General features: G+C 43.3%; 1 protein-coding gene across 5 annotated transcripts in view; it reads right to left on the bottom strand.

Moving 5' to 3' along the window:
- SLC4A8 (solute carrier family 4 member 8) overlaps positions 1-24,279 on the bottom strand; it is an 83,843-nt gene extending 59,564 nt beyond the window's left edge. For 3 of the 5 annotated variants that reach the window (XM_077952436.1, XM_077952434.1, XM_015151614.3), the window contains exons 1-2: positions 24,053-24,279; positions 7,993-8,074 (exon numbers count right to left, since the gene is read on the bottom strand). In XM_077952436.1, the coding sequence (XP_077808562.1) occupies positions 7,993-8,067 (75 nt within the window). In that variant the 5' untranslated portion in view covers positions 8,068-8,074; positions 24,053-24,279. 5 annotated transcript variants of the gene reach the window in all.
- Positions 24,280-25,493: the final 1,214 nt, after the last annotated feature.

The raw sequence follows: 25,493 nt of genomic DNA, 5'->3' as shown, positions 1-25,493 counted from the left end.
CTCACATTAAATTAACCCTGCAAACAAAACCTCCTAGTTACAGCTCTGATCATGCATGGCTCACCCATATGAATTTAGGACCTTCATGCTCAGTACTCAATCTCCTTTTTAGTCTTTTATACTTTTAATACAAATTATACATTCAGTGGGAAAATAAAATGAAAGACCTCTCAAGAATTGAGTAATGAGCTCAAGAGAAATAAAATGTAGAAATCCCGGACGGGCACGGTGGCTCACGCCTGTAATCCCAGCACTTTGGGAGGCCGAGGCGGGCGAATCACAATGTCAGGAGATCGAGACCATCCTGGCTAACATGGTGAGACCCCGTCTCCACTAAAAAATACAAAAAATTAGCTGGGCGTGGTAGTGGGTGCCTGTAGTCCCAGCTACTTGGGAGGCTGAGGCAGGAGAATGGCATGAATCTGGGTGGCAGAGGTTGCAGTGAGCAGAGATCACACCACAGCACTCCAGCCTGGGTGACAGAGCGAGACTCTGACTCAAAAAAATAAAAAATGAAAATCCCACATGCTCACAGAGAATCAACATTCTGGGGGGAAAGAAATCTAGAGATGTATAACTGCCATGTACCTCAGCAACCAAATGGCCTGATTTTGACTCCATCTCCTCCTCATGGCCTTGACTGCTGTACCCACCATCACCTCATACTCTTTTCTCTACCAGAATCAAACTGCTATTCCACAAAAGTGCCAATGTTTTCTAAACATTGGCTTGGCTCACTTATTCAAGATGCACTGCAAATACATCTTCCTTCTTGGTATTATTTCTGATTTCCCCCATCAGATGTGCTGCCTCATTCCTTTAAATTCCCAGTGCCAGGCCAGGCACAGTGGCTCAAGCCTGTAATCCCAACACTTTGGGAGGCCAAGGCAGGAAGACTGTTTAAGGCCAAGAGTTTGAGAACAGCCTGGGCAACTCAGTGAGACCTCATCTCCACAAAAGGTATTAAAAAAAAAAAAAAAAAGATAGCCAGGTGTGGCGGTGTGCACCTGTAGTCCTAGCTATTTGGAAGGCTGAAGTGGTAGGATTGCTTGAGCCCAGTAGTTCAAAGCTGCATGAGCTTATGAGCTATGATCATTACCACTGCACTCCAGCCTGGGTGACAGAATGAGACCCTATCTCTAGATAGATAGATAGATAGATAGATAGATAGATAGATAGATAGATAGGCAGATTCCCAGCACCCTTGGTTAGCGCTTTTCTCATGTACTTATTTTTCTACTTTGCATCAAAGTTAAGCAGCTATCTCTCTTATTATCCACTCTTCACTTGCAATTTCCTCAGTGTCCCAAGTTAGACCTTTCTCTCAGAATGCCTACATAATCAAGCACAGTGTTTCACATATGGTCATTGTTCCACAAATGTTCAGCAAATAGAATATCTCCTAAGTACCTCCCTGCAGAGCATAAGCCCTTAGGACCTCCTCAGGAGTACATAATCTGACCTAAGAGGGCCTCTGACTCTGACCTGAAAGGGGCCACAAAAGGAACATGTAACCAAAGTGAATGTGTTTAGGGCAAATAAAGTACTCACCAGGGCATGGGGAGGCTGATAAAGTCCTAACTGACCTGAGAATGGAGAGCTTCATCAGGAAGGCTTCCCCGAGAAGGAGACTTGATGGGAAGAGTTGCCAACTCTTTATCTTCTTCTTTTCCCAGCAATGGGGTTTCCTAAGGCTGCACTCAATTTCCTTGATAGTGCTCTCCACTTTCAAGTCAGGTTAAAGTGCCTTGGGTGCCACTCTAACACCTTTCTCTATTTGTCTCTCCTTTTATTTGACCTCTCTGTTTTCCAAATTCCAAAGTGATAAAGCAAAATAAAAAAGAAACAGTAAGGATTAGAGGATAAGATGATCAGAGATCTGCTAGAATGTTAAGAGGCAGGAGGATAAAATGTTTAGTATCCGGTGGAATTGCACTTCTTACCCTCCTGTCTCAGGAGAGTCTTCTGTTGCCTCGTGTATATCTCAGGTCATTTTTAACAGGCAGATCTCTGAACATAATGGAGTCATCTTGCAACTTCATAGAAACAGAAATATAGAGCCAGAGGAGGTCATCTGCTAAGATGTGGGATTCCAGACCCTGACATTATCAGTATAAACTATAAAAAGCATATAGAGTGAAAATACTAAATTGAATACCATCTTAATAAAATATCATTTGTTAACTCATTATGTTCCATTATAGTATGTTAATGAAATCCCTGTAGCACACTACTGAGACCAACCCAGGTGGCATTAGCAGCAGACTAGAGTCAAGCAATTGTGCCAGATCCTGTCCCAAGGGCTGGGGATACAACAGTGAACAGAACAAAGTTTTCAGGACACATATTCTGGTTGGAGGAGGTCAGAAATGAAAACAAACAAAAAAAAACATTTAAATATTGATTATTACTACGAACCAAATACGGTGCAATGCTAGAGTGTCTAGGGAAAGGGGTAGGATGGAGAAGGGAGACTTTAAGATGATTAGAGGGGACATCTGAGTGATAAGAAGGAGAGGCCATGAGAAGACCTGGGAGAAGAGTGTTCCAAGAAGGGGGAAGATCAAGTGCACAGGTCCTAAGGTGGGAATGTGCAGAGCTGGTTCTGAGGCAAAAGGATGGCCAGTCGGGCCAGGACAAGGTAGAAAAGGGAAGGAAAGGAGATGTACAAGGACAGAAAAACAGGCAGCGGCAGTTCATGAAGAATCTATGGGCTGTAAAAAGCATAATTAGATCCTGAACAACCACTTCAGGCCAGGCACAGAGGCCCACACCTGTAATCTCAACACTCTGGGAGGCTAAGGAAGGAGGATCATTTGCATTCAGTAGTTTGAGACCAGCCTGAGCAACATAGCAAAACTCCACCTCTATAAAAAATAAAAAATTAGCACAGGCATGGTGGAGCATGCCTGTAGTCCCAACTACTTGGGAGGCTGAGGTGGGAGGATCACTTGAGCCCAGGAGGTTGAGCCACGATCGCACCACTGCACTCAGTCTGGGTGACAGAGTGAGACCCTGCCTCAAAACAAAACAAAACAAAATTTAAAACTAAACAACCACTTTGGCCTCTAAAATGATGACCTGGGTGTTGTAAAATCTAGTACAGCTAGATAGAGCTGGGCTTAGGTTAAGAACAGCCTCAGTGAGAGGTGACTTTCAGTTCTTCAATAGAGACATCCCAACCATGGGTTTCTTCTTCCCAACAAATCCCGCAAAGGATTACTGGCCAGGCTAGAACCTCTACTTCTCCTTGCTCCTTGAGCCCATTCCAAATACTTCTACTGGGCTCACGCTGGTATATGGCTAGTATTATTTAATTTTAAAGGAGAAATTGAGGAGGCAGTGATTGGATATTAGAAACTGCATTATTAGATTCCATGTTACTGGTTTACATTACTCACTGTCACTATTAAAGTAAAACAAGGAGGCCAGACCAAATGACTTCCCGGGCTTGTCCAGATGATGGCTAGTCCAGGTTCTAACGTTCAAGTCCTGTGAAAGTTTCAGGCTAGGTTATTCTTCAGAAAAGACACGATGGCCCAATTGTTCTCACTGTCCTGACTTACTACTGCAGAAAGGGACCACAGAAGGGGCTTAGTAAATGTTTGCTGACTGAATAATATATGGTTTTGCTTGGTATCTAAATTCCCACTATGTACGTTTGAGGCATAATGGGGAAGACATCCTGTAGATGCCTTGAATGGTTCTGTAGGAAGTAAGGTAAAGCTTACTTTAGTACAATCAATTCTCATGAACATTAGCCAATCACAATGCCTGCCTTTTGAAAATATCAGAGAGACAGGCAAAAAAGAAGTCAAGTTCGGCAGGGGGTCAGAGCTAAGAAGGACCAAGTGGCTGTTAGAAAATCAGGCATCATTTTATAGTGTGGGGGTTCTAAAGCAAGGATTTGGATTTTGTGAGAAAAATTGGCAGAAAAGATGACAAACAGACACTAGGAAATGAATATAGCACCAATAAAATCCAGTCCATCTAACTGGAATCTGGCCATCCAGTGACTTCATTAAACTAATTCTGTGGTCACTTTGTTGGCCATTCAACCGCTCTTTGCCCCGCTCTTCTACCTACCAACTCGCCCAAATCCCATTTCTTCCCATCTAACTCCCTATTCTTTTTTCCAAAAAGGGTCAAACCTAGTCTTTTGGAACTATCTGCGTGCAAATAAAGTATTCCAATTTAGTAAAAATTACGGGAAAGATGTAATTTTACTGTATATTTAAAAAATAAGTACATATACACATGCAGAGAGCAATCTTTAGTGAACTGGCAATGAATCATGTGAAGCAGGACAGGAACCATAGGTTTGACCTACCCTGCAAATGGAGATTGGGCCTACCAAGGTACAATGCAGTACATGCACACTGTTTACCCAGCACTCACACAGAGCTCATTAGCACATACAACAAGGTGCTCAGCTCCTCTTGGCTTACAGGTTAACTCAAGCCCAGAAAGTGTTCTGTGTGACAGAGCAAGACTGCCTCAAAAAACAAACAAACAAACAAAAACAAAAAACCCATATTCTTGGACTAGAGGTTGTTGTTTAATATAAATAAATAAAATGGGGTAAGGCAGTGATTTATAGTTTATGTCATGTGGGCAGAAGGTATGAAATAAAGGGGAAGGAAGACCTGGAGATTTTTTTTTGCACCCAGCACTCACACTGAGCTCATTAGCACATACAACAAGGTGCTCGGCTCCTCTGGGCTCATAGGTTAACTCAAAGTCAGTAACTGAGGAGGTGAATCTCACATGTCAAGCAGCTGCAAGCCTTTTTAAAAGTTATAAATATGACCAAATGGCTCTTACCCCTGTTAAAAACATATTAGAAGAGTTCATTAATCTAGTAGTTAATCTGGAATAATGATCTGCCGGAAAAAATGGAAAAAGCCATTCCTCTAACTAAAGCAACTGCCTCTTGTTCCTCTGGGACTGGGAAAGTCCACTGAAGCACATCATGGACTATTGCTCTTCTTGAGTTTATCTTTGGAAAGTGTTCTGATGTTTGCTTTTGACTCTTCCCACATATTTAAAAAAAAAAAAAAAAAGCAACATAATGGCTTAATCCAACTTCTCTTACTGATAGAATTAATTTATGCAAAAAGACCCACACTTAGAAAGTTTCTAACAATGTGCACAGACTAAATCTCAGAAATAGTTCTTAAAATGGGGTAAGGATAGGCAGGCATGGTGGGACATGCCTGTAGCCCCAGCTACTTGGGAGGCTGGGGTGGGAGGATCACTTGAGCCCAGGAGGTCAAGGCTGCAGTGGGCCAAGACTGGGTCACTGCACTCCAGCCTGTGTGACAGAGCAAGACTGCCTCAAAAAACAAACAAACAAAAACAAAAAACTCATATTCTTGGACTAGAGGTTGTTGTTTAATATAAATAAATAAAATGGGGTAAGGCAGTGATTTATAGTTTATGTCATGTGGGCAGAAGGTATGAAATAAAGGGGAAGGAAGACCTGGAGATTTTTTTTGCAGCCACAGAACCTTGTATCATGGCATGCATATTGAATCTGAACACAATTTGCTTCTGTGTTCCATCAAAATGGTACTCATTTTATTCTATGCCTTCAAGAGATAACACTACCCTGAGAACAGCCTCATTGAGTCCTAGGGCTGCCTTCAGAGTGAGTCTGGGTGGAACCCACAGCACAGCCAACCCTACAGCAAATCCCAACTTTCTCTTCTCTTCTCCAGAGCTGGTCTAGAAGCACATCAGGCCTGAGATCCGGTTCTAGCTTGTCCACTATTTGCATGTAATGCTTTTTTTTTAAGTGTTAACATAAATAAGCTTCTAGTTTTCAAAAAAGTCTGTGTACAAAGGACCATCTCCCAGCACACTATGCACTAGTAAGGCTATCATCATAGGAGGCTTTCTTTTTTAGCAAAGTAGAACATGCATAAAGAACAGATGATGTCATCTGGAGAAGCTGCTCCCACTGCCTGATCTCCATGGATGGAACCAGTTATTAAGATTCAAGAGAGCTTGTCCAGGTTTCTTATTCTACTCCCAAGTAGACAAGAGTGTTCATAAATGGTTACCTCCTTGCTGAGGGCAAAGGTCCAATGGTGCTTGCTATAGGACAACTAAACTGACAGCAACGTGGCCCCAAGATGCAACGAGAGGGTAGAGAGATCCCGGGATTATCAGAACAGAAGAAAAGGCAAGAGCAACATACAAAAATTTTATTTGATGGGGCAAGATACTGAGGTTGGGTGGTTAATGATAGTTACTGTCCTCCCTTGCAGGCTGTGTGGCAGAATGAAAAGAGCAGGATTCTCTCCCCAGCCTCACTTGCTATTAGGCTCGATGATCTTGAGCAGTTTCCTCATGTGTAAAATAGGGATAATGATACCTACCTGCCTGGGGTGCTATGAAGATGAAAAGGACAACTTGTATAAGGTGCCTAATCTAATGCCTAACATTCAATAAATGTTAGCCTTCCATTCCACACCCTTTCCTTCTCCCACTCCCTCCCAACTGCTGCAACTCACATTTTCTCTTCCATTTGGTCAAAATAACTTGGAAAACTTCACCTTGGTATACCCAAACACCACTGACCTCCACAGAGCCACCCACCATCAGTTCTCATGGTAACAGACCCAGAGGCTGAGTCAGCCTCTACAGCTTCCGTTCTCCCCATCAAAAGGACAAGTTTTCTCTGGAGGTTGTACAACTTTGATGAAAAAACTGTCACGGGAACAGGCAGTACAGAGAGAACATTTCACATGCTGTCTCAGGCATCAGAAAGTTGCTGTTTCATAGCCTTCAACATTGCAGGGGATGCTGCAGAGATTTCACAAAGGCTTTTGAGCCAAATGTGGCTTCTCATTAAAGCTATACTGGACATGAGCCTTCCTCTAATGAAACTGAGCATCAACACTGATAATCAGAAAACCATGGCCAGGTGTGGGTCCAACTCCTAACACTCCTAACACACCAGCTAGTCCCCAAGGGAAGAAGGAAAGCAGGACACCACACAACGGTCATGTGGGGAGCCGGGGGTGAGGTGTAGAGAAAGGAAGAGCTGAAATAAGGTAAACTGGATAGAGTGGGTCATCCAAAATGCCTCTTCCTTCCTTTCCACTTCAGCTGGGCTTTTACATAACTTTGATGTTATGAACTCCAGAGTATGTCACAGGTGTGTTCCTGTTTTCCCTCTTGTTTAGATGAAAACACCAGGCAGAAATGGGTATAATTAGAATAGAAACAGTAAATTTTGGAAATGGGATAAAAATAGGGTTTTATAGCCAAACTGAGTTTTTTTTTTTTTTTTTTTTTTTTTTTTGAGACGGAGTCTCGCTGTGTCGCCCAGGCTGGAGTACAGTGGCCGGATCTCAGCTCACCGCAAGCCCCACCTCCCGGGTTTACGCCATTCTCCTGCCTCAGCCTCCCGAGTAGCTGGGACTACAGGCGCCCGCCACCTCGCCCGGCTAGTTTTTTGTATTTTTTAGTAGAGACGGGGTTTCACCGGGTTAGCCAGGATGGTCTCGATCTCCTGACCTCGTGATCCGCCCGTCTCGGCCTCCCAAAGTGCTGGGATTACAGGCTTGAGCCACCGCGCCCGGCCCAAACTGAGTTTTTAAAACTATTTGTATTTTATTTTCTCTTTAAGTTTTGTATATATTTGTATTTCCAGGCAGTTGTCAAGAATCAACGCACTGAATTGAGTACATCACATTCTCAAAGAACATGTAATTTGTTAATATTTATATTGGAATTCACGGTGTTCAAAGCACTATCCCCTATGTGGGCAATTAGATCCTAATGATATCCCTATAAGGTAGTACAGGTATTAGTATCCCCACTTATATTTACCAGATGAGGAAATTGAGGCTAAAGGAAATCAAGTGATTTTTCCCCAAGGTCGTACAGCTAGTGAGAAAGAGTTAGGACACAGAGCCAGGTCTTCCCACACCAGGCTGCCCCTCACCAATTTCCCTGATTACACATCACAGCAGTTCTTACCTTCCAGCTCTTCTTTTTCATAGTGAATGTTGAGAATTGTACTGGTCCCACCCTGATCCACCACAGCTTCTTCATCTGGTCTCTGTTTAAACACAAATAAGTAGTCACAGTAATACACATACCTCATTGAAATATACAAATCTTGTGTATGCCAGATCCTTTTGAGATACTTATGGGGAAAATACAATGGTTTACATGCATTTTTACATCTGAACTTCACAATACCTTTTAGATGCAAATATGGCAGCCATTCTCTCTCTCATTTTATAAATGAGCAGACTGAGACTCAGAGAACATTAAGTAATGATGACGCAGGGTCACAAATGTCATAAAAGGCAGACCTAGGACTGAGCCTAGGTCTTTAAAAAAAAAAAAAAGAGAGAGAGACTGGGTCAACCAGGCTATATTGCAGTGATACAATCATAGCTCACTGCAGCCTTGAACTCCTGGGCTCAAGCAATTCTCCTACCTCAGCCTCCAGAGCAGCTGGGATTACTAGGACATGTCATGAGCCCAGGTCTTGTGGCTGTAAAACTCATGCCTTTTCCACCTCCACACTCCATCTATACCTCTGTGTAACATGCTGGCATTTTGCAAGTGCTATGAAGCAGGTTGTCCCATTTGCTGTAGATTGGTCTCCTTGGCCTCTTTGCAGCATTTGAGCCTGTTTACCACACACTGTCCTTGAAATTCTCCATCCTGCTCCTCTTACCAGGCCTCCTCTGTCTCATCCTTAGGCCTTTTCTTCCTCTAACCGTAATTTCCAAGAAAGAGCTCTCTCTTCTTTGTTTTCCTTACTTGAGACTTACAATTTCAACTGCAATCTGAAACTGTGGTTCAGTAATTGATAAGCCACTAGGATGCCACACCTCAAGAACCATGTGTCTAAAACCCAACTAACTTTCCTTCCAAAACTAACACCCTGTGCTCATTTATTTATTCCTGCCAATGGCATCATCATTTATTAGCCCACAGGTGAAGTTTCAAAGTTACTTATTCATCCATTCCACATGTTTTGAGTGCCTACCATATGCCTTCAGGTAGCTAGTTCCCTTTTCTTACCAAGTCTTTCTTCCTTTGCAATTTCTCTAAAAAATTAATTTTCTTCTCTCATCCACTCTTCACTACATGCTCCAACCCTTTAAATCATATTAGGCTTTTTTTTTTTTTTTTTTTAGTGGAACCACACCCACCTTCTTTACTTAGTGCTGCTCTCTCTTCCTGGAACTACCATTCTCTCCCTGTCACTCCCACCACCTGCCATCACCTTTGAGAATGATCAAAAAGATCATCCTCTCTTTGATCTCAGCCTCAACACACTTACGTAGAAGCCTTTCCTGATTACGCACCCCCACTTCCAAACTAAGCTAGGTTCCCCATTTATATACCCTCACAGCGCACTGCAATTCTCTTAGTAATAAAATGTCTTGGCCGGGTGTGGTGGCTCACACCTGTAATCCCAACACTTTGGGAGGCCAACGCAGGTGGATCACCTGAGGTCAGGAGTTCAAGACTGGCCTGACCAACATGGTGAAACCCCGTCTCTACTAAAAATAAGAAAATTATCTGGGTGTGGCGGTGCATGCCTATAGTCCCAGCTACTCAGGAGGCTGAGGCAGGAGAATCACTTGAACCGGAGAGGCAGAAGTTGCAGTGAGCTGATATCGCACCATTGTACTCCAGCATGAGTACAGAGTGAGACAGAGTGAGACTCTGTCTCAAAAAAAAAAAAAGTCTCCTCTGTTCCTTGAGGAAGGAACTACATCCATCTTCCTCGCCACTGTATCCTAGCACCCAGCACAGACTTTTCACATAATAGGTGCTCAATAAATCTTTGTTAAAAGACCGAATACACAATTCTCAAAAGACAAACAAATAGTTAACAAATATATGAAAAAACGCTCAACGTCACTTATCATCAGGGAAATGCAAATCGAAACTACAATGAGGTATCATCTCACTCCAGTTAGGATGGCTATTATCAAAAAGACAAAATATAACAAATGCTGGCGAGAATGTGAAGAAGAAACAACCCTTATACACTGTTGGTGGGAATATAAACTAGTACAGCCACTGTGGAGAACAGTGGAGGTTCCTCAAAAAACTACAAATAGAACTACCATATAATCCAGTAATCTCACTACTAGGCATTTATCCAAAGGAAAGGAAATCACTACATTAAAGAGATATCTGCATCCCCATGTTTATCGCAGCATTATTCATAATAGCCAAGATACGAAATCATCCTAGGTGTCCAACAACAGATTAATGGATAAAGAAAATGTGGCATGGTCGGGCGCGGTGGCTCAAGCCTGTAATCCCAGCACTTTGGGAGGCCGAGGCAGGCGGATCATGAGGTCAGGAGATCGAGACCAGCCTGGCTAACACGGTGAAACCCCGTCTCTACTAAAAAAATACAAAAAAACTAGCCGGCCGAGGTGGCGGGCGCCTGCAGTCCCAGCTACTCGGGAGGCTGAGGCAGGAGAATGGCGTAAACCCGGGAGGCGGAGCTTGCAGTGAGCCGAGATCCGGCCACCGCACTCCAGCCTGGGCGACAGAGCAAGACTCCGTCTCAAAAAAAAAAAAAAAAAAAGAAAAGAAAATGTGGCATATATACACAATGGAATACTATTCAGCCATAAAAAGGATAAAATCCTGTCATTTGAGGCAATATGGATGGAACTGAAGGACATTATCTTAAGTGAAGCCAGCCAGGAACAGAAAGTTAAACACTGCATGTTCTCACTCATATGTGGAAGCTAAAAAAAGTTGATCTCATAGAAATAAGAAGTATAACAGAGAATATTAGAGACTGGGAAGGCAAGGGGGAAGAGGGTAGGGAGAGATTTGCTAAAGGATAAAAAATTACAACTATATAGGAAGAGTAAGTTCTAGTGTTCTATACTACAGTAGGATGACTATAATATAGAGTTTCAAACAGCTAGAAGGAAGATATTGAGTAACCTCAACACAAAGAAATAATAAATGTTTTAAATGATAGATATGCTAATTACTCTGATCTGATCACTATACATTAAATGTATTGAAACATCACTATGCACCCCAATGAATATCTACAATATTACTTAAATATTACTTGTCAATTTCAAAATAAAATTTAAACGTTTTAAAAGAATGAATATAATGGCACCTATCCTATCAATACCCTGAATCACAAGACCCTGAATTATTTCAAAAAAACTCTTAGCTGATTTCCCTGGCAATCTATTTCCCTTCTCAAACCTGCAACTCCAGCCAAGCTGACTGATCCCAAGAATACTGTGCACATTCCCACCTTCATGCCTTTGCTCATATTGTCAGGTCATCTAGTCATCTAACATCCCACTTCCCCAAACTCTCCAGCACATTAAATCCCCACCTCTCCTGTATTAGTTCGTTTACGTTGCTATAACGGAATACCTGAGACTGGGTAATTTATTAAAAAAATAGGTTTATCTTGGCTCACAGTTCTGCAGGTTGTACAGGAAGTGTGGTGCTAGCATCTGCTTCTGGTGAGAGAGTCAGGAAGCTCACAATCATGGCAGAAGGCAAAAGGGAAGCTGGCATATAACATGGAAAGACAGGGGACAAGAGAGAGGGGAGGGCCCAGACTTTTAAACAACCAGATCTTGTGTGAACTCAGAGCAAGAACTCATTCATTACTGTGAGGATGGCACCAAGACATTCATGAGGCATCTGACCCCATGACTCAAACATCTCCCACCAGACCCCGTCTCCAACATTGGGGGATTACATTTTAACATATTTGGTGGGGACAAATAGCCAAACAATATCACCTTCCTTCTGGAACCCCCTCAAGTTTCCAGCTTACTGTTCCAAAGTTACTATTTTGTAGTTATCATCTATGCTCCCAAATAAGACAACTCTGAACATAAGGCAATCCATTTTCCCAATGGGAAGATTCAAACACAGTTTTTGAGGCCAACTGGAATAAACAAATTTTTAGGGAAGTAAATAAAATAGTCTAATATCTACTTAGGATATTTTATTTATTAAATTAGCTTTATAGACACTTAAAATTATATATTATTACTACCATGGAAAAATGGAGACTCCACAATATAACGTTAAGTTTAAAAAGCAAGATGGAGAAAACTGTATGATTTGCTACCTTTTATCTAAGAAAGGGTGTTGGAACATAAGTGTTTGCTTACATTTTAAAACAAATAGGCCGACCACGGCGGCTCATGCCTATAATCTCAGCACTCTGGGAGCCCAAGGCAGGTGGATCACTTGAGGTCAGGAGTTCAAGCCCAGCCTTGCCAACACGGTGAAACCCCATCTCTACTAAAAATACAAAAATTAGCCAGGTATGGTGGTGCACACCTATAATCCCAGCTACTTGGGAGGCTAAGGCAGGAGAATCGCTTGAACCTAGGAGGCAGAGGTTGCAGTGAGCCAAGATTACGCCACTGCACTCCAGCCTGGATGACAGCGCGAGACTCCATCTCAAATAAATAAATAAATAAATAACAAATAAAAGAAGAAAAAGTCACAAAAGATTTTTTTACATAGTTACCTAGAGAGGAAGGAGAGAATAAGATGCAAGAGACAAAGATAGAAGCTAGACTTTTTTGAATATACCTTATTTTGTAAATAATTTACATAACGTAAAATTAAAATTTTTAAAGTAATTCCCCAAAATCAAAAACAAAATGAAAACAAAGGTCAAATTGATAGTGTAAATTCCAAGAGAAATTAATCTAAGTAACATTAAAACATAATAAACTGACTGAACATCCTTAGTGGCATATACTCGAAGGACAAAGAAGAATTTTAAAAGATCTCAAACTGCTTTTGGTTATCTTATTTTTGGTTGTAGTGCTGGTGTTGGTATTCTGAGGCTTGTTGTGTGTTGTGAGATAAAACAAACAAGTAGCTATGTGAACTTATTCTGTCACTCCCAAGGCGGCTGAGGACTGGGATTCTTGGCAAGGGAGAAAGGAGATACAGTTTTAAGACAAAAGGTAAATAAGAGCCATGCAGTCCTAAATTTGAATTGGAAGTATCAACAATAATATATAATGTGTTTTTATTTTTAATGTTTTTAAATTTACAAATTTATATTTTCTAGCTCTGCCCACTCAAAGGCTTAGAAAAAAATGATCAATCAGTAGCAATGAGTATAATTAGTACCTACATTATAGTCTCTTAAAATACCATTTTGTAATAAAAGGAATCAGAGCTCCTTGGAGAAATGGTTGGTCATAGGTCCCAGCCAGGAAATGTACAAGGTAAATCTAAAACATCTTATTATGTTAGATACTAAGGAAGCACTCAAAGACAACTAGGGTTGTGTCCTAAGGACTCAGGAGCCAATTTAAAGGGGTCTCTTGCCAAAAAATAGGACAATTTGAGCATCAGTAGGGTAATGCCTACAACAGATTGACCATGTCAATATGTTAAGATTGATGAGTTCACTTCACAAGGTCACTTTTATTTTATTTGTTTATTTATTTATTTATTTTTAAAATAGAGAGGTGGCAGAGTTGGGGGGTCTCACTGTGTTGCCCAGGCTGGTCTCAAACTCCTAAGCTCAAGTGATCTTCCTTCCTCAGCCTCCCAAAGTGCTAGGATTACAGGTGTGAGCCACCACACCTGGCCTCACACGGTCACTTTTAAAATGAACTAATTGGTCACATTTGGAGGATAACACTAATGAACCAACTCATTACTTTGAAAACTGGCAAATAATTTATCTGGCGTTTCCTAGATAAACTGTACCATAGAGTGGTACCACAGAGTAGATGAGAAAAGCTTCTCATGGAAGAGAATACATGAAAAGGGAATGATGGAACAAAACCATTTTGCAATCCCTAATGGATTGCACTGATTTTCAACAGCCACTAACATCACAAAGAAGAGACAATCAGACATTGTATGCCTCCTAATGAGAGACCATATCACCACCCATGAGGTAATCTTACCAATTAAATTGTCCCTGAATCTGATCAAGCCTCTAAATCCAAATACCAGTTTACTGAAAGTACAATAAAACACAGTTCCTTGAAAAACAACACCATGGGAATACAATCAGCAAAATCCAGACTGTGTCCCCTCAAAAGTTCTAGAAGGATGGGTACTGTGTCTTATATTCATCAATATCTACCCAGCACCCAGTACAATGTCCAGCACATGGTAAGTATCCCATACATTTCAATGAATGTTTATTAGTTTTATAAACTCTTTGATAATTGATCAGATGTTTTCTCATAAAACTATATATATAAATAATTATATATATGAATAATTATTCATGTTGGCTCCCCTACTGGTTTTTAATATCCAGAGGATAGGAATCAATTAATTATAATACTTGGTACTATCTTCAGACACCTGACATAGCAGAGAACACAGTAGGAATCCAGAGGAACAGAGGGAGGGAGGGTAGGAGAGATGATTGATTTCTTTAAAATTGTAACTGCAAAATATAAAGAGCAAGGTCAATCATCTGAAAAATTCAGATTGAAAAACTTTCTTGTTTTTAGTTTCCTTAATTTAGATTGGTTAACCACAGCCTAAATTCACTGAATAATTGTTCATCCATTTTCTTTGTCTTGCCAAAGAAAACAGAGCCACTGTCAATAACCATTAGCGAAAGCATTTGAAAGGTCAGGCTTGAATGTGAATGTGTGGACTGTTTGAATCCTGGTTCAAATAAAGCAAGTATTTTTTTAAAAAAAAAAACTACAAGGTACTCGCATAAATGTAAACAACTAAATGAAAATTTGATTATATTAGGAAACTATTTTTTCAGTATAATAATCTTGTGTTATGGCAGTTATGTCGTTTTTTAAAAGAGTCTTTAATCTTTAGGGCTACACACTGAAATTTTTACTCATGAAATAATATGTCTGAGATTTGGAGAATAGATGAACATAGATGAAACAAGATTGTGTGGCCAGGCTCTGTGACTGATGCCTATAACCCCAGAGCTTTGGAAGCTGAGGTGGGAGGATCGCTTGAGGCTAGGAGTTCGAGACCAGCCTGGGTAACATAGTGAAACCTCGTCCCTACAACAAATTCAGAAATTAGCTGGGTGCGGTGGTATGGGCCTGTAGTCCCAGCTACTCTGGAGGCTCAGGTGGAAGAATTGCTTGAGCCCAGGAGTTGGAGGCTCTAATGAGCTGTGTTTGCACCACCGAACTCCAGCATGGCCAACAGAGCAAGACCCTGTCTCAAAAAAAAAAAAAACCAGATGGTGTGTTCATTGTTGAAGCCAAGTCATGGGTACATGATGACCCACTATGCAAAAATCTCTCTACTTTGCTATATGCTTGAAATGATCCATAAATTTCAGGCACATACAGAGTGTGTTTGAAATCATTAAAAATGAAAAGAAAGGAACATCAGGTCTCTTTGGTCTGTGCTTGCTGCAGATTTCTCACAAATTAGCTATTATTTCCTCTGATACTATCATTTATTTATGGCAAAAAAGATCTCTCAATTGTGGTCCATGGATTTCTAGGGTGCTTGTAAATGGGCTTCAGAGGATCTGTGGGAATATGTGTGAATGTGCACTTTTCCTGGGAGAGGGTCCATAACTTTCATCAGATTCTCAAAGGGGCTTGTGACTCAGAAAAGATTAGAATCATGAGAAACACATTATATAAGCTTAGGAGAGAAGGGAAAGGAAAGGAGAGATGAGAGGAGGGGAGGGAAGGGGAGGGAAGGGGAGGGGAGGGGAGGGGAGGGAAGGGGAGGGGAGGGGAGGGGAGGGGAGGGAAGGGGAGGGGAGGGGAGGGAAGGGGAGGGGAGGGGAGGGAAGGGGAGGGGAGGGGAGGGAAGGGGAGGGGAGGGGGACGGAAAAAACCCTATTTCTGAGTATCCTCTTTTCTGAACTTCCTCTTAGTTCACTGATAATGACCCACTACGTAAATGTGAATTGACTTGAGTGCCTACCTCAAGGACTAGATAGATAAAAAGAACTAAGAGGGTTAAATACATATTAAAATGCTGAAATTGCAAAGCAAGCCTTGAGAGAGAAAGCATTGTTATGAGCCTTGAAAAATGAATGAATTATAACTGAGTAGCAGACCAGATTCTCACTTACAGTAAATGGAAATTAAAAGGCACGGGCAGAGCTAAGTCTTACATAATGGCCCCAGCTCCTGGAAGCAGCCACAGAGGTTACAGGGGACAGGGAAGGTGGGGAGCAGAGCCCACCTCAAGCTCTCTCTCTAACACACTTCCCCTGAGGCTCCTCTCTGGACCTGCGTGGTGGTGGACCTGCCCAAATGAATCCCACCTCCTTTCCTGCAGTAGGTCTCAGACTTTTTACCTCAAAGAACCCTTTCATCTTTTTCAGTGTTTTCAGAGAGTATATACAATACCATTCTACTTCACTCCCACCGCTAACCCTGCCAAGAGCCCCCCCAAAAAAGTCAAGTGTTTATTGAGTTCTAATACATTCAACTATTTAAAAATCAACAAATATAGATATGATTTCCAGGGTTTGTTGGTTTGTTTTGAGACAGAGTCTTGCTCTGTCACCAGGCTGGAGAGTGCAGAGGTGCCATCTCAGCTCACTGCAACCTCCGTCTCCCGGGTTCAAGTAACTGTCCTGCTTCAGCAGCACGAGTAGCAAAAGTGCTGGTATTACAGGTGTGAGCCACCACACCCAGCCATTTCCAGGGTTTCTAATCAGCAAACCAAGGTAATACACTTATATACCTCACATTGTGTTTTACATATATTGCCTCACTTAATTCTCAAAACAGTTCTAAATCAAGGCTAAGATCTCACAAAAGCTAAGTGGGATAAGAACTCTAATCAAGTCTGTGTTCCTTACTAACATTAGTAAGTCAGTATGCTAAGACTGCCAAAAGCAAAGAACCTGGCCATTTAGTCAGAGGGACTAATCAGGGATTAATGCCCACAGTTAAGAATAGCTTAAGATCCACATTATTACTTTCTTAAATCGTTAGTGCTCCAGAATCCTGCACCCCAAACTGCCCTTTACTGACCAGACCTCCAATAGTTCTTCATCTCCTTATTCACTTCCATCCTCCTCTTTATCCAGCAGAGCCTCAGAATGCTGGCCCTTTGGAGAGCCCATCACCAAATCTAACCCATGGGTCCCCAACTCTCCAATGCCCTCAAATACTTTCTCACTGAATGAAAACACCCTATAGAAAAAAAAAAAAAATCCACGAGGACTCATGCAGCTATTCTAGACTTCCTCTTCTCAGTGGCCATGAGCTCGTGAATACCCATGAGCTTCCCATTCTAACTGTTCAGCAGCCTGCCAGAGGCTTAAAATTCCAAAACAGCTCTGGTTTCTCAGTGATTCTTTTGCTGAACCCCACTTGGAGTCACTCCTGTTCAGTATAGATTACTAGATAGTACACTGTGATAGAGAGATTAATAGTCCTCTAAAGAGATGCACATCCTAATCCCTAGAGTTTGTGAATATGTTGCCTTATAATGGCAAAGAGGAATTAAGGTTGCAGACGGAGGTAAGGTTGCTAATCAGCTGATCTTACAATAAGGAGATCCTCCTAAATTATGAAAACCATTATATAATCTCAATGTAATAATAAGGATCCTTAACGTGAAAGAGAGAGACGGAAGACTAGAGTCAGAGAAAAATCTGATGACAAAAGTAGGTTCTGAGAGATGCTATGTTTCTGGCTTTGGAGATGGAGGAAGGGAACTATGAGCCAAGGAATGCAGGCAGTCTCTAGAAGATGGCAAAGGCAAGGAAACATATTCTCTCCTAGAACTTCCAGAAAGAAACAGTCCCACCAACACTTTGATTTTAGTCCAGTGAGACCTGTATCAGATTTCCGAACTATAGAAGTGTTAGATGATAAATTTGTGTTTTTTAAGCCACCAAATATGTGGTAATTTGTTATGGCAGAAATTGAAAACCAATACATATATTATGACTTCCTGACTACCAAGACCAGGATCAGTAAACTTCTTACTACCTATGGGAAACAACCAACCTCTCCATTATCTAAGATCTGTTGCTGTTACCTGGCAGCAGATTTAGAATAGACATGATTGCTTTTCTGTGTCCTGATTACTACCATGACCCTGTCTACCCTTGCCAAAGCAAACCATGAGCTAAGACAATTACCTACAAATTTTGAAGGAAGTAAATATGCAGTCTGAATTGTCCCCAATTCTCTGCTCAAGTCTCTGCTTGGCAAGTCTGCCCACATCTCTCCTACTGAAGCTCCCCAGCAGATCTGGGAAAACCAGATAAAAAGAATGCCCACAGGTTCCCCAATTCTCACATATGGAAAGAATACCTAGTATGTGTGAGGAGAGGGTGGAGGGGTATGTGCAACGTAGTGAGAAGAGAAACTGCTATCTAAAGTTGATATTTTTATTCAATAATATGAGCAAATATTTACTGATTGCTTACCATAAACTGACTATAACCCTCAGAAAAGTTGACCCACTCCCTACAGAGCCATTCATTCATTCGCTCAGCAAATATTTACTGAGCTCCAACATGTGCCACAGTCACTGGGCACTAGAATCCAGGTCTCCTTCAGAACTCTTGTCTTAGAGCTTTTTCAGGTTCATCATAAGACATGGGGTGTAACTCTACTCCCATCAGCCATGTTTCTCAATTATCACCCATTTACCAGGGGTTATTATTCTGAAGATTTCTGCAAAATTTTCCATTCTGAGTGGACCTGATCCACATAAATTGCCCAAATTCACATGCTTCCCCATCTACCACTTTCACCCTCCCTGAACTTTCCTTCAGTCCCCAGCACCACTTGGCTCAAGGGTTCCAACCTCACCAGTTTTCTCTTTCAACACCTCCTTCTGCTTGTTCTGAAAGTGCTTATCAGGAGAACTGTGAAGCTACCAGGTGTCCCCAGTTCCAGTCCAAAGTAGGGGCCTTCCTTAAAGCTTTCTGACTTCCTTCCTCTATTACTACTCCCTATTAAAAGCTCATTGACTCTTAAAATTTCAATAACTGGCTGAGCGTGGTGGTGATGCCTATAATCCCAGCACTTCAGGAGGCCAAGGGGCGAGGATTGCTTGAGAACAGGGATTCAAGACCAGCCTGGACAACATAGTGAGACTCTGTCTCTATAAAAATTAAAATTAAAAAAAAAAAAGCTGGGCATAGTGGTTCATGTCTGTAGTTTCAACTACTAGGGAGCCTGAGGTGGAAGGATCACTTGAGCCCAGGAGGTCAAGGCTGCAGTGAGCTGAGATCATGCCACTGCACTCCAGCCTGGGCAACAAAGTGAGACCCTGTCTCAAAAATAAATAAAAATTTCATAACCACGTTCAGAGATCTCATCGAAATGACGACTAATGTAGGTCTTCATTAACTCATCCTGAATTACACCAATGGCCTCCTAGCTGGCCTCCCTTGTTACAGTCTCTTCCCATCCTGTCTTCCCAAACACTTAGTTAGTGCTTATTCAGGGCCAGGTACTGATACAGGCATCAAAGACACAACCACAGTAACGCACAGTGACTAAGGGTACATCCTTTGGAGAGACGCAGTCCTGGGTCTGGCAGGGCCACAAGCAACTCCGGCACTTAGAATTACTTAACCTCTCTATGCCGGGCCAGGTGGCTCATGCCTATAATCCCAGCACTTTGGGAGGTCAAGGCAGGTGGATCACCTGAGGTCAGGAGTTTGAGACCAGCCTGGCCAACACGGTGAAACTCCGTCTCTACCAAAAATACAAAAAATTAGCCAAGGGTGGTGGCAGGCACCTGTAATCCCAGCTACTCGAGAGGCTGAGGCAGGAGAATCGCTTGAACCTGGGAGGTGGAGGGTGCAGTGAACTGAGATTGTGCCACTGCACTCCAGCCTGGGCAACAAGAGTGAAATTCCATCTCAAAAAAAAAAAAAATTAAAAAAAAGAATTACTTAACCTCTCTATTATCTTTGCTTTCTCATTTGGAAAAGATAATAAAGTTGCATAATTCTCAGGGTTAAAGAGAGCATTAAGTGAGATAATGCATGGAAAACACTTAGCATAGTGCCTAGCACAAGGCAAGCACTCAATAAAAGTTAACAGTGACAGTAAATGGAACTGTCAGGTGAGCAGCAGAGATGAATATGTATATTCCACAAGTAAGGGTTCGTGGAAGATAGCACTTGGTAGGTGTTGTGAGCAGAGGGAGTGAGTGACGAATATAATATAATGATATGGAGCCAGACCTTGAAGGTTAAAATGGAATATTCTAGGTGGAGAGGAGGGGAAAGATTTTCCAGCTTCAATGCCTGAGCAAAGACACAACACAGAGGGAAGAGACATTGCGTAATGAAGTAATGGCCATCTGTCACTCTGTGCCAATCCTGACTAGACCTTGAGCTCCTTAAGGGGAGGCATCTGGCTTTGGGTACGGGAGAGCTGCTCATTCACATATGCAATTGAGCACCAATTTTATACCAGGCACTGTGCTAGGTGACCAGATTTTCTGCTTGTCCCCTGCCCTCAAGAAGCTTCTAACTGAGATCATAATAAACAAGAAACCGGCCGGGCGAGGTGGCTCAAGCCTGTAATCCCAGCACTTTGGGAGGCCGAGACGGGCAGATCATGAGGTCAGGAGATCGAGACCAGCCTGGCTAACACGGTGAAACCCCGTCTCTACTAAAAAAATACAAAAAACTAGCCGGACGAGGTGGCGGGCGCCTGTAGTCCCAGCTACTCGGGAGGCTGAGGCAGGAGAATGGCGTAGACCCGGGAGGCGGAGCTTGCAGTGAGCTGAGATCCGGCCACTGCACTCCAGCCTGGGCGACAGAGCGAGACTCCGTCTCAAAAAAATAAATAAATAAATAAATAAATAAATAAATAAATAAACAAACAAACAAGAAACCAAAAGAAGAACAGTTCAGTTGTTATAACAAGTCATATGTTATAAGAAAATAAAACAGGATCATCTTAAAGAGAGTGACTGGGATGAAGGTTCAGAGAAAGCCACTCTGAGGAAGTGATACTCCAGTTGAATCATGAGAGGACCTGGGTAAAACAGCATCCTGGGCAGAGGGAATGACAGGAACAAAGGTCCTGAAGTATGCAAGACTCACTGTATTGAAGAAACAGAAAGCCAGAGGAGGTGCAAGAAAGAGAGTGGAGGAGAGGCAGTCCTGGGAGGGTGGACTAGAGCCTGATTGTATTCAGGCTTGGTAGGCCATGATAAAGAGTTTGGATTTTATTCTAAAATGCACCAGGAAGCCACTGAAGGGTTTCAAGATAAGATGTGACATGATCTGATTTGTGTTTTTAAAAGCTCCCTGCGGCTGCCATGTGGAGAGTAGTCTTATAGAATGGCAAGAAAGAAAGCAGAGGGAACTGTTAGAAGGCTAGGGCAGTAGCTCACATCTTCGAAAACAGCACAGCCTTATGATATTTAGAGGTGATGTCTGGAACCTCTCCATTTACATCAAGTTACACAATCTGCTCACTTTACAAGGCCCATCTCCACACAGCCTAATTGGCACACAGAAGGTTTAACTGGTCATTGCCAATCAGTTGACTGTCTCTCCCACGAGTCATCCCCATCTCCCTTCCTCCTTCTACCCTCATTCTCTTTTCCTCCCTATCTCTCAAGTTCCCATTTGTCTATATTACGTGACTCCAGCCTTCATGAGGTCCTACTGTTCCCATTGTATTCCTTTTCTTCTCCTCACCCTACCACCCATGAAAGTTTCACAAACTAGATATAAAGGAGATATTTTCTATCCTACTCCAGATCTATCCTACTCACAGAACACTAACAGAAACCTAAGGATCATGATGCCCTCAATAATACAACCTGTTAACATTGGGCATGTTAAGGACACTGTATCCTCACATCCGTTCCAACCTATTCTCCCCACTGCAGCCAAAGAAATCTTTCAATAGGAAAATCTGGGCGGGGCGCGGTGGCTCACACCTGTAATCCCAGCACTTTGGGAGGCCGAGGCGGGCAGATCACGAGGTCAGGAGATCGAGACCATCCTGGCTAACACAGTGAAACCCCGTCTCTACTAAAAATACGAAAAATTAGCTGGGCGTGGTGGTGGGCACCTGTAGTCCCTACTACTCAGGAGGCTGAGGCAGGAGAATAGCGTGAACCTGGGAGACAGAGCTTGCAGTGAGTGGAGATCACGCCACTGCACTCCAGCCTGGGTGACAGAGCAAGACTGTCTCAAAAAAAAAAAAAAAAAGAAAGGAAAAAAAAAAGAAAATCTTTTCATGATCTCATTTGCTCTCTCCTGCCCTCTTTCTCTCTCCTGGTTAGGAGAGACCCCCTCTCTTCCCTTTCCCCTCTACTTAAACCCCTTCAGTGGCTTCCCCTTGTTCCTCAGATAAATGTCAACTTCCTCAGCATGGGCTCCAAATGGCCCTGTGTGCTATTACCCCAGAACACACCTCACATACCATTCCCCTCATTGCTCCTTGTTGCTCCACCACACTGGCCTTATCTAAGGTCTCTAACCAGGTGTGTCCCCCTCTGCCACAGTTCTTTTGTGTAGCTGTTCTCTTTGCCTCTCAGGCCCTGTGATCCCCCTCTTCCCTCAGTTAACATTTATTCATCCTTTAGCTCTTTGCCCAGATTTTCTTCCTTAGCAAATCTCTGAGACCATGGCTGGAACCACTGTTATACACGCTTATGGTACTGTCTATTTTTCTTCAAAGCATTTATCACAGTTTATAACATTTATTTGTGTGATATTTGATTAAAAATAGTACCTCTCCCCTCCCCCACTAGATGATACGCTGCAGGAGGGCAAGAACATTACCTATTTTTTCTTACCATTGTATCCCAAAGATTGAATACATTTAATAGGCTTTAAGGGGGTTAGATATGGATTTTCCAAAATCTTAGATATTCTTTTCTGACAGAGCAAGGAAATAAGAATGTATCTTCTATTAATAGTAACAAACTATTAACCAGGAAGAAGAGGAGAGAGTCAGTGTCTGATACTCATTCTGTTGCAAACTCAGGATATTTCCCCTGCCTCCTCTGGGAAAACATCCCTGAGGTCAACATGGCACTTGTTTCCAAGATGTGTCATCCTTCCTGAGATGGCCCATTACCGTCTTCAGAGCCCTCCACTTCAGACTTGCCTCCTCTTCCAGCCCTCTTTCCAAAGCAGAAACCAAACCATCTGATTGCACAGGAAACGGGGAGTGAGAATTCAATGGGCTGCAACTCATTAACTGAGTGTCACATAATAAACATTACTCCACAAAGCCCTTTCACAAACAGCACTTCGTCTCATCCTCAAAACAACCCCGTGAAGCAAGCAAAGCAGACATAACTATTCCCATTTTAATAGTTGGGGAAACTGAGGTTCAAAGAGGCAAGTGACTTACTCAAGGTCACAAAGTCTGTGTGAGGCAGAGGTAGGATTTCAACCTACAGACTCTAACACTTAGTCCAGTGCTTTTCCTTACGTTAGCCGCCCCAACAGTTCTAATACCAGTTACTTAACCTTGGTTTTCTCATTCCCTTAAATAAGCACTTGTTCCTGACCCCTCCACACATCCTCAGCCCAGTTTGCAGTCCCTACCCAGAAGTTTTCAAGTGTCTGTGCAATGGGGCAGAGGGAGTCACAAACCGGGTCACCCTATCGGGGATTAGTCCCAGTCTCCACAGTCTTTTCCGGCTTTTCCTCTGAACCACTGGGGAACCAAAAACCCCCAGAAATAAAAACACAAAGAGAAGACGTGCCCCACCAGAGCAAGGTCCCTGGCTACCCTTTCTGCCCACGTTAGGGCAGGACAACGCGAGGCCAGACGCCGGCCCCTTCCAACGGAAAGACGCTAGGAGAACAAGAGGTCGCAGCCCGCCGGCTGTCAGGGCTCCTGGGCGGGCGGCGCAATGCATGCGGCAGAGATGGGCCAGCTCCCAGGTTCGGCCCAAGGTCACTCTCTTGCAGCCCCGGCCCGGTCCCCAACCGCCCGGAGCGCCCCCTGGTGTCCCGGGCTGGCCTCCCCTCGCCCTCAGGGAGCGGCCTGGGAAGCCTGGGCTCGGGGACAGAAGGAAGGAGGGTGGGTAGAGGATGAGGAGGCTGCGCCCCGGGGAGGAGCGGGAGGCGCGGGAGGCGGGGCCCTACCTGATAGCTGAGGACGCCGTCCGGCTCGTTACTCCCGGCGGCCGGCATGGCGGAACCGAACTAGGTCTCACCCGCGGGCTCCAGGCCGAGCGTCAGCAGCCCGCGCCCTCTCGTCAGGTCTGAGCAGATCACTCGAACGGCGACCCCTACCCCGGAGCCAACGGTCAACCATCAACCGCCGCCGCCTCCATAGCCACCGGCCCGCGAGGCATCCGCCGCAACCAATCAGCGAGCGGCCTGCGCAGCCAATCAGGGCGCGGAGCACGAGAGGACGCTGTCCGGCGGTACCCTGGGCTACCGCGGGGAGGGGGAGGAGCCGGGGAGCCAACCGCTCCAGGGCCCGGTTGCCTTGGAAACCGCCTCCCTCCCTTCAGAGGCCTCTGGGCGTGAAGGTCCTTCCAACTGCTTGCTAGAAAATCTCTGCTTCTATTTGCAGCTGCACCTGACCCTTGAAAACTGCGAAAGTGTCGGTTTTGCCTATTCTGATTTCATTCCTTGGGAGATGATGTTTAAATTCCGGGGAAACATCCTTCGCGATTGCAGGAGGAAGTAATTGCGGATGAGGGGAGAGGGCCTTCTAAAATTAATTGTTTCTCCTTGAGCTAATGGCCAGATTAAAGAGCATTAAAGTGAAGAAGGCAGGCAGTGTCAGGCCCGCTCACAGACTCACTATGACTTAGGTCTTCTTCTTGAGTCTCAAGTCAGAAGCAAAAAAACACAGGGTTGAGCTGAGAATGACTGTTGAAGCAATTCCACAAAAAGGCTTCCAACTTTTCCAGGAAATGATCTAAGGCAAATTATTATTTAACAACAGAACTACTGACCTAACGCAACGTTAGAATATAATGAATAATGCATTCAATTTGGTTTGGATTTATTAGAAAAGAGAGGCTGGCTAAACTCAAAGCAACCCTCTCGCCTCAAGAAAAAGAAAGGTACCTTTTGGGGTTTTTGGGTTTGTTTGTTTGTTTTTTGAGACAAAGTTTCACTCTTGTTGACCAGGCTGGTGGTGTGCAATGGCATGTTCTTGGCTCACTGCAACTTCCGCCTCTCCAGTTCAAGCGATTCTTCTGCCTCAGCCTCCTGAGTAACTGGGATTACAGGTGCCTGCCACCACGCCTGGGTGATTTTTTTGTATTTTTAGTAGAGATGGGGTTTCACCATGTTGGCCAGGCTGGTCTGGAACTCCTGACCTCAGGTGATCCACCCGCCTCAGCCTCCCAAAGTGCTGTGATTACAGGCGTGAGCCACCGTGCCTGGCCATGGGGACTTTTGTTTTATATGCACTACAATACCAGACTTCAGGTAGGTCCAAATTTGGGGTCAGGGGAAGAATTGTTGCAAATAATTATCAGCCCCAAAAGAAGCTACAGTTGGGGAACATAGTCTGATACATGTTAAAAGTTTCCACCACTGCTTACCATCCTTTGTGTTGGTCCTG

This window comes from Macaca mulatta, chromosome 11, assembly GCF_049350105.2.
Source record: "Macaca mulatta isolate MMU2019108-1 chromosome 11, T2T-MMU8v2.0, whole genome shotgun sequence".
Classification (NCBI taxonomy): domain Eukaryota; kingdom Metazoa; phylum Chordata; class Mammalia; order Primates; family Cercopithecidae; genus Macaca; species Macaca mulatta.
This window is presented reverse-complemented; position numbering and strand designations above follow the sequence as displayed.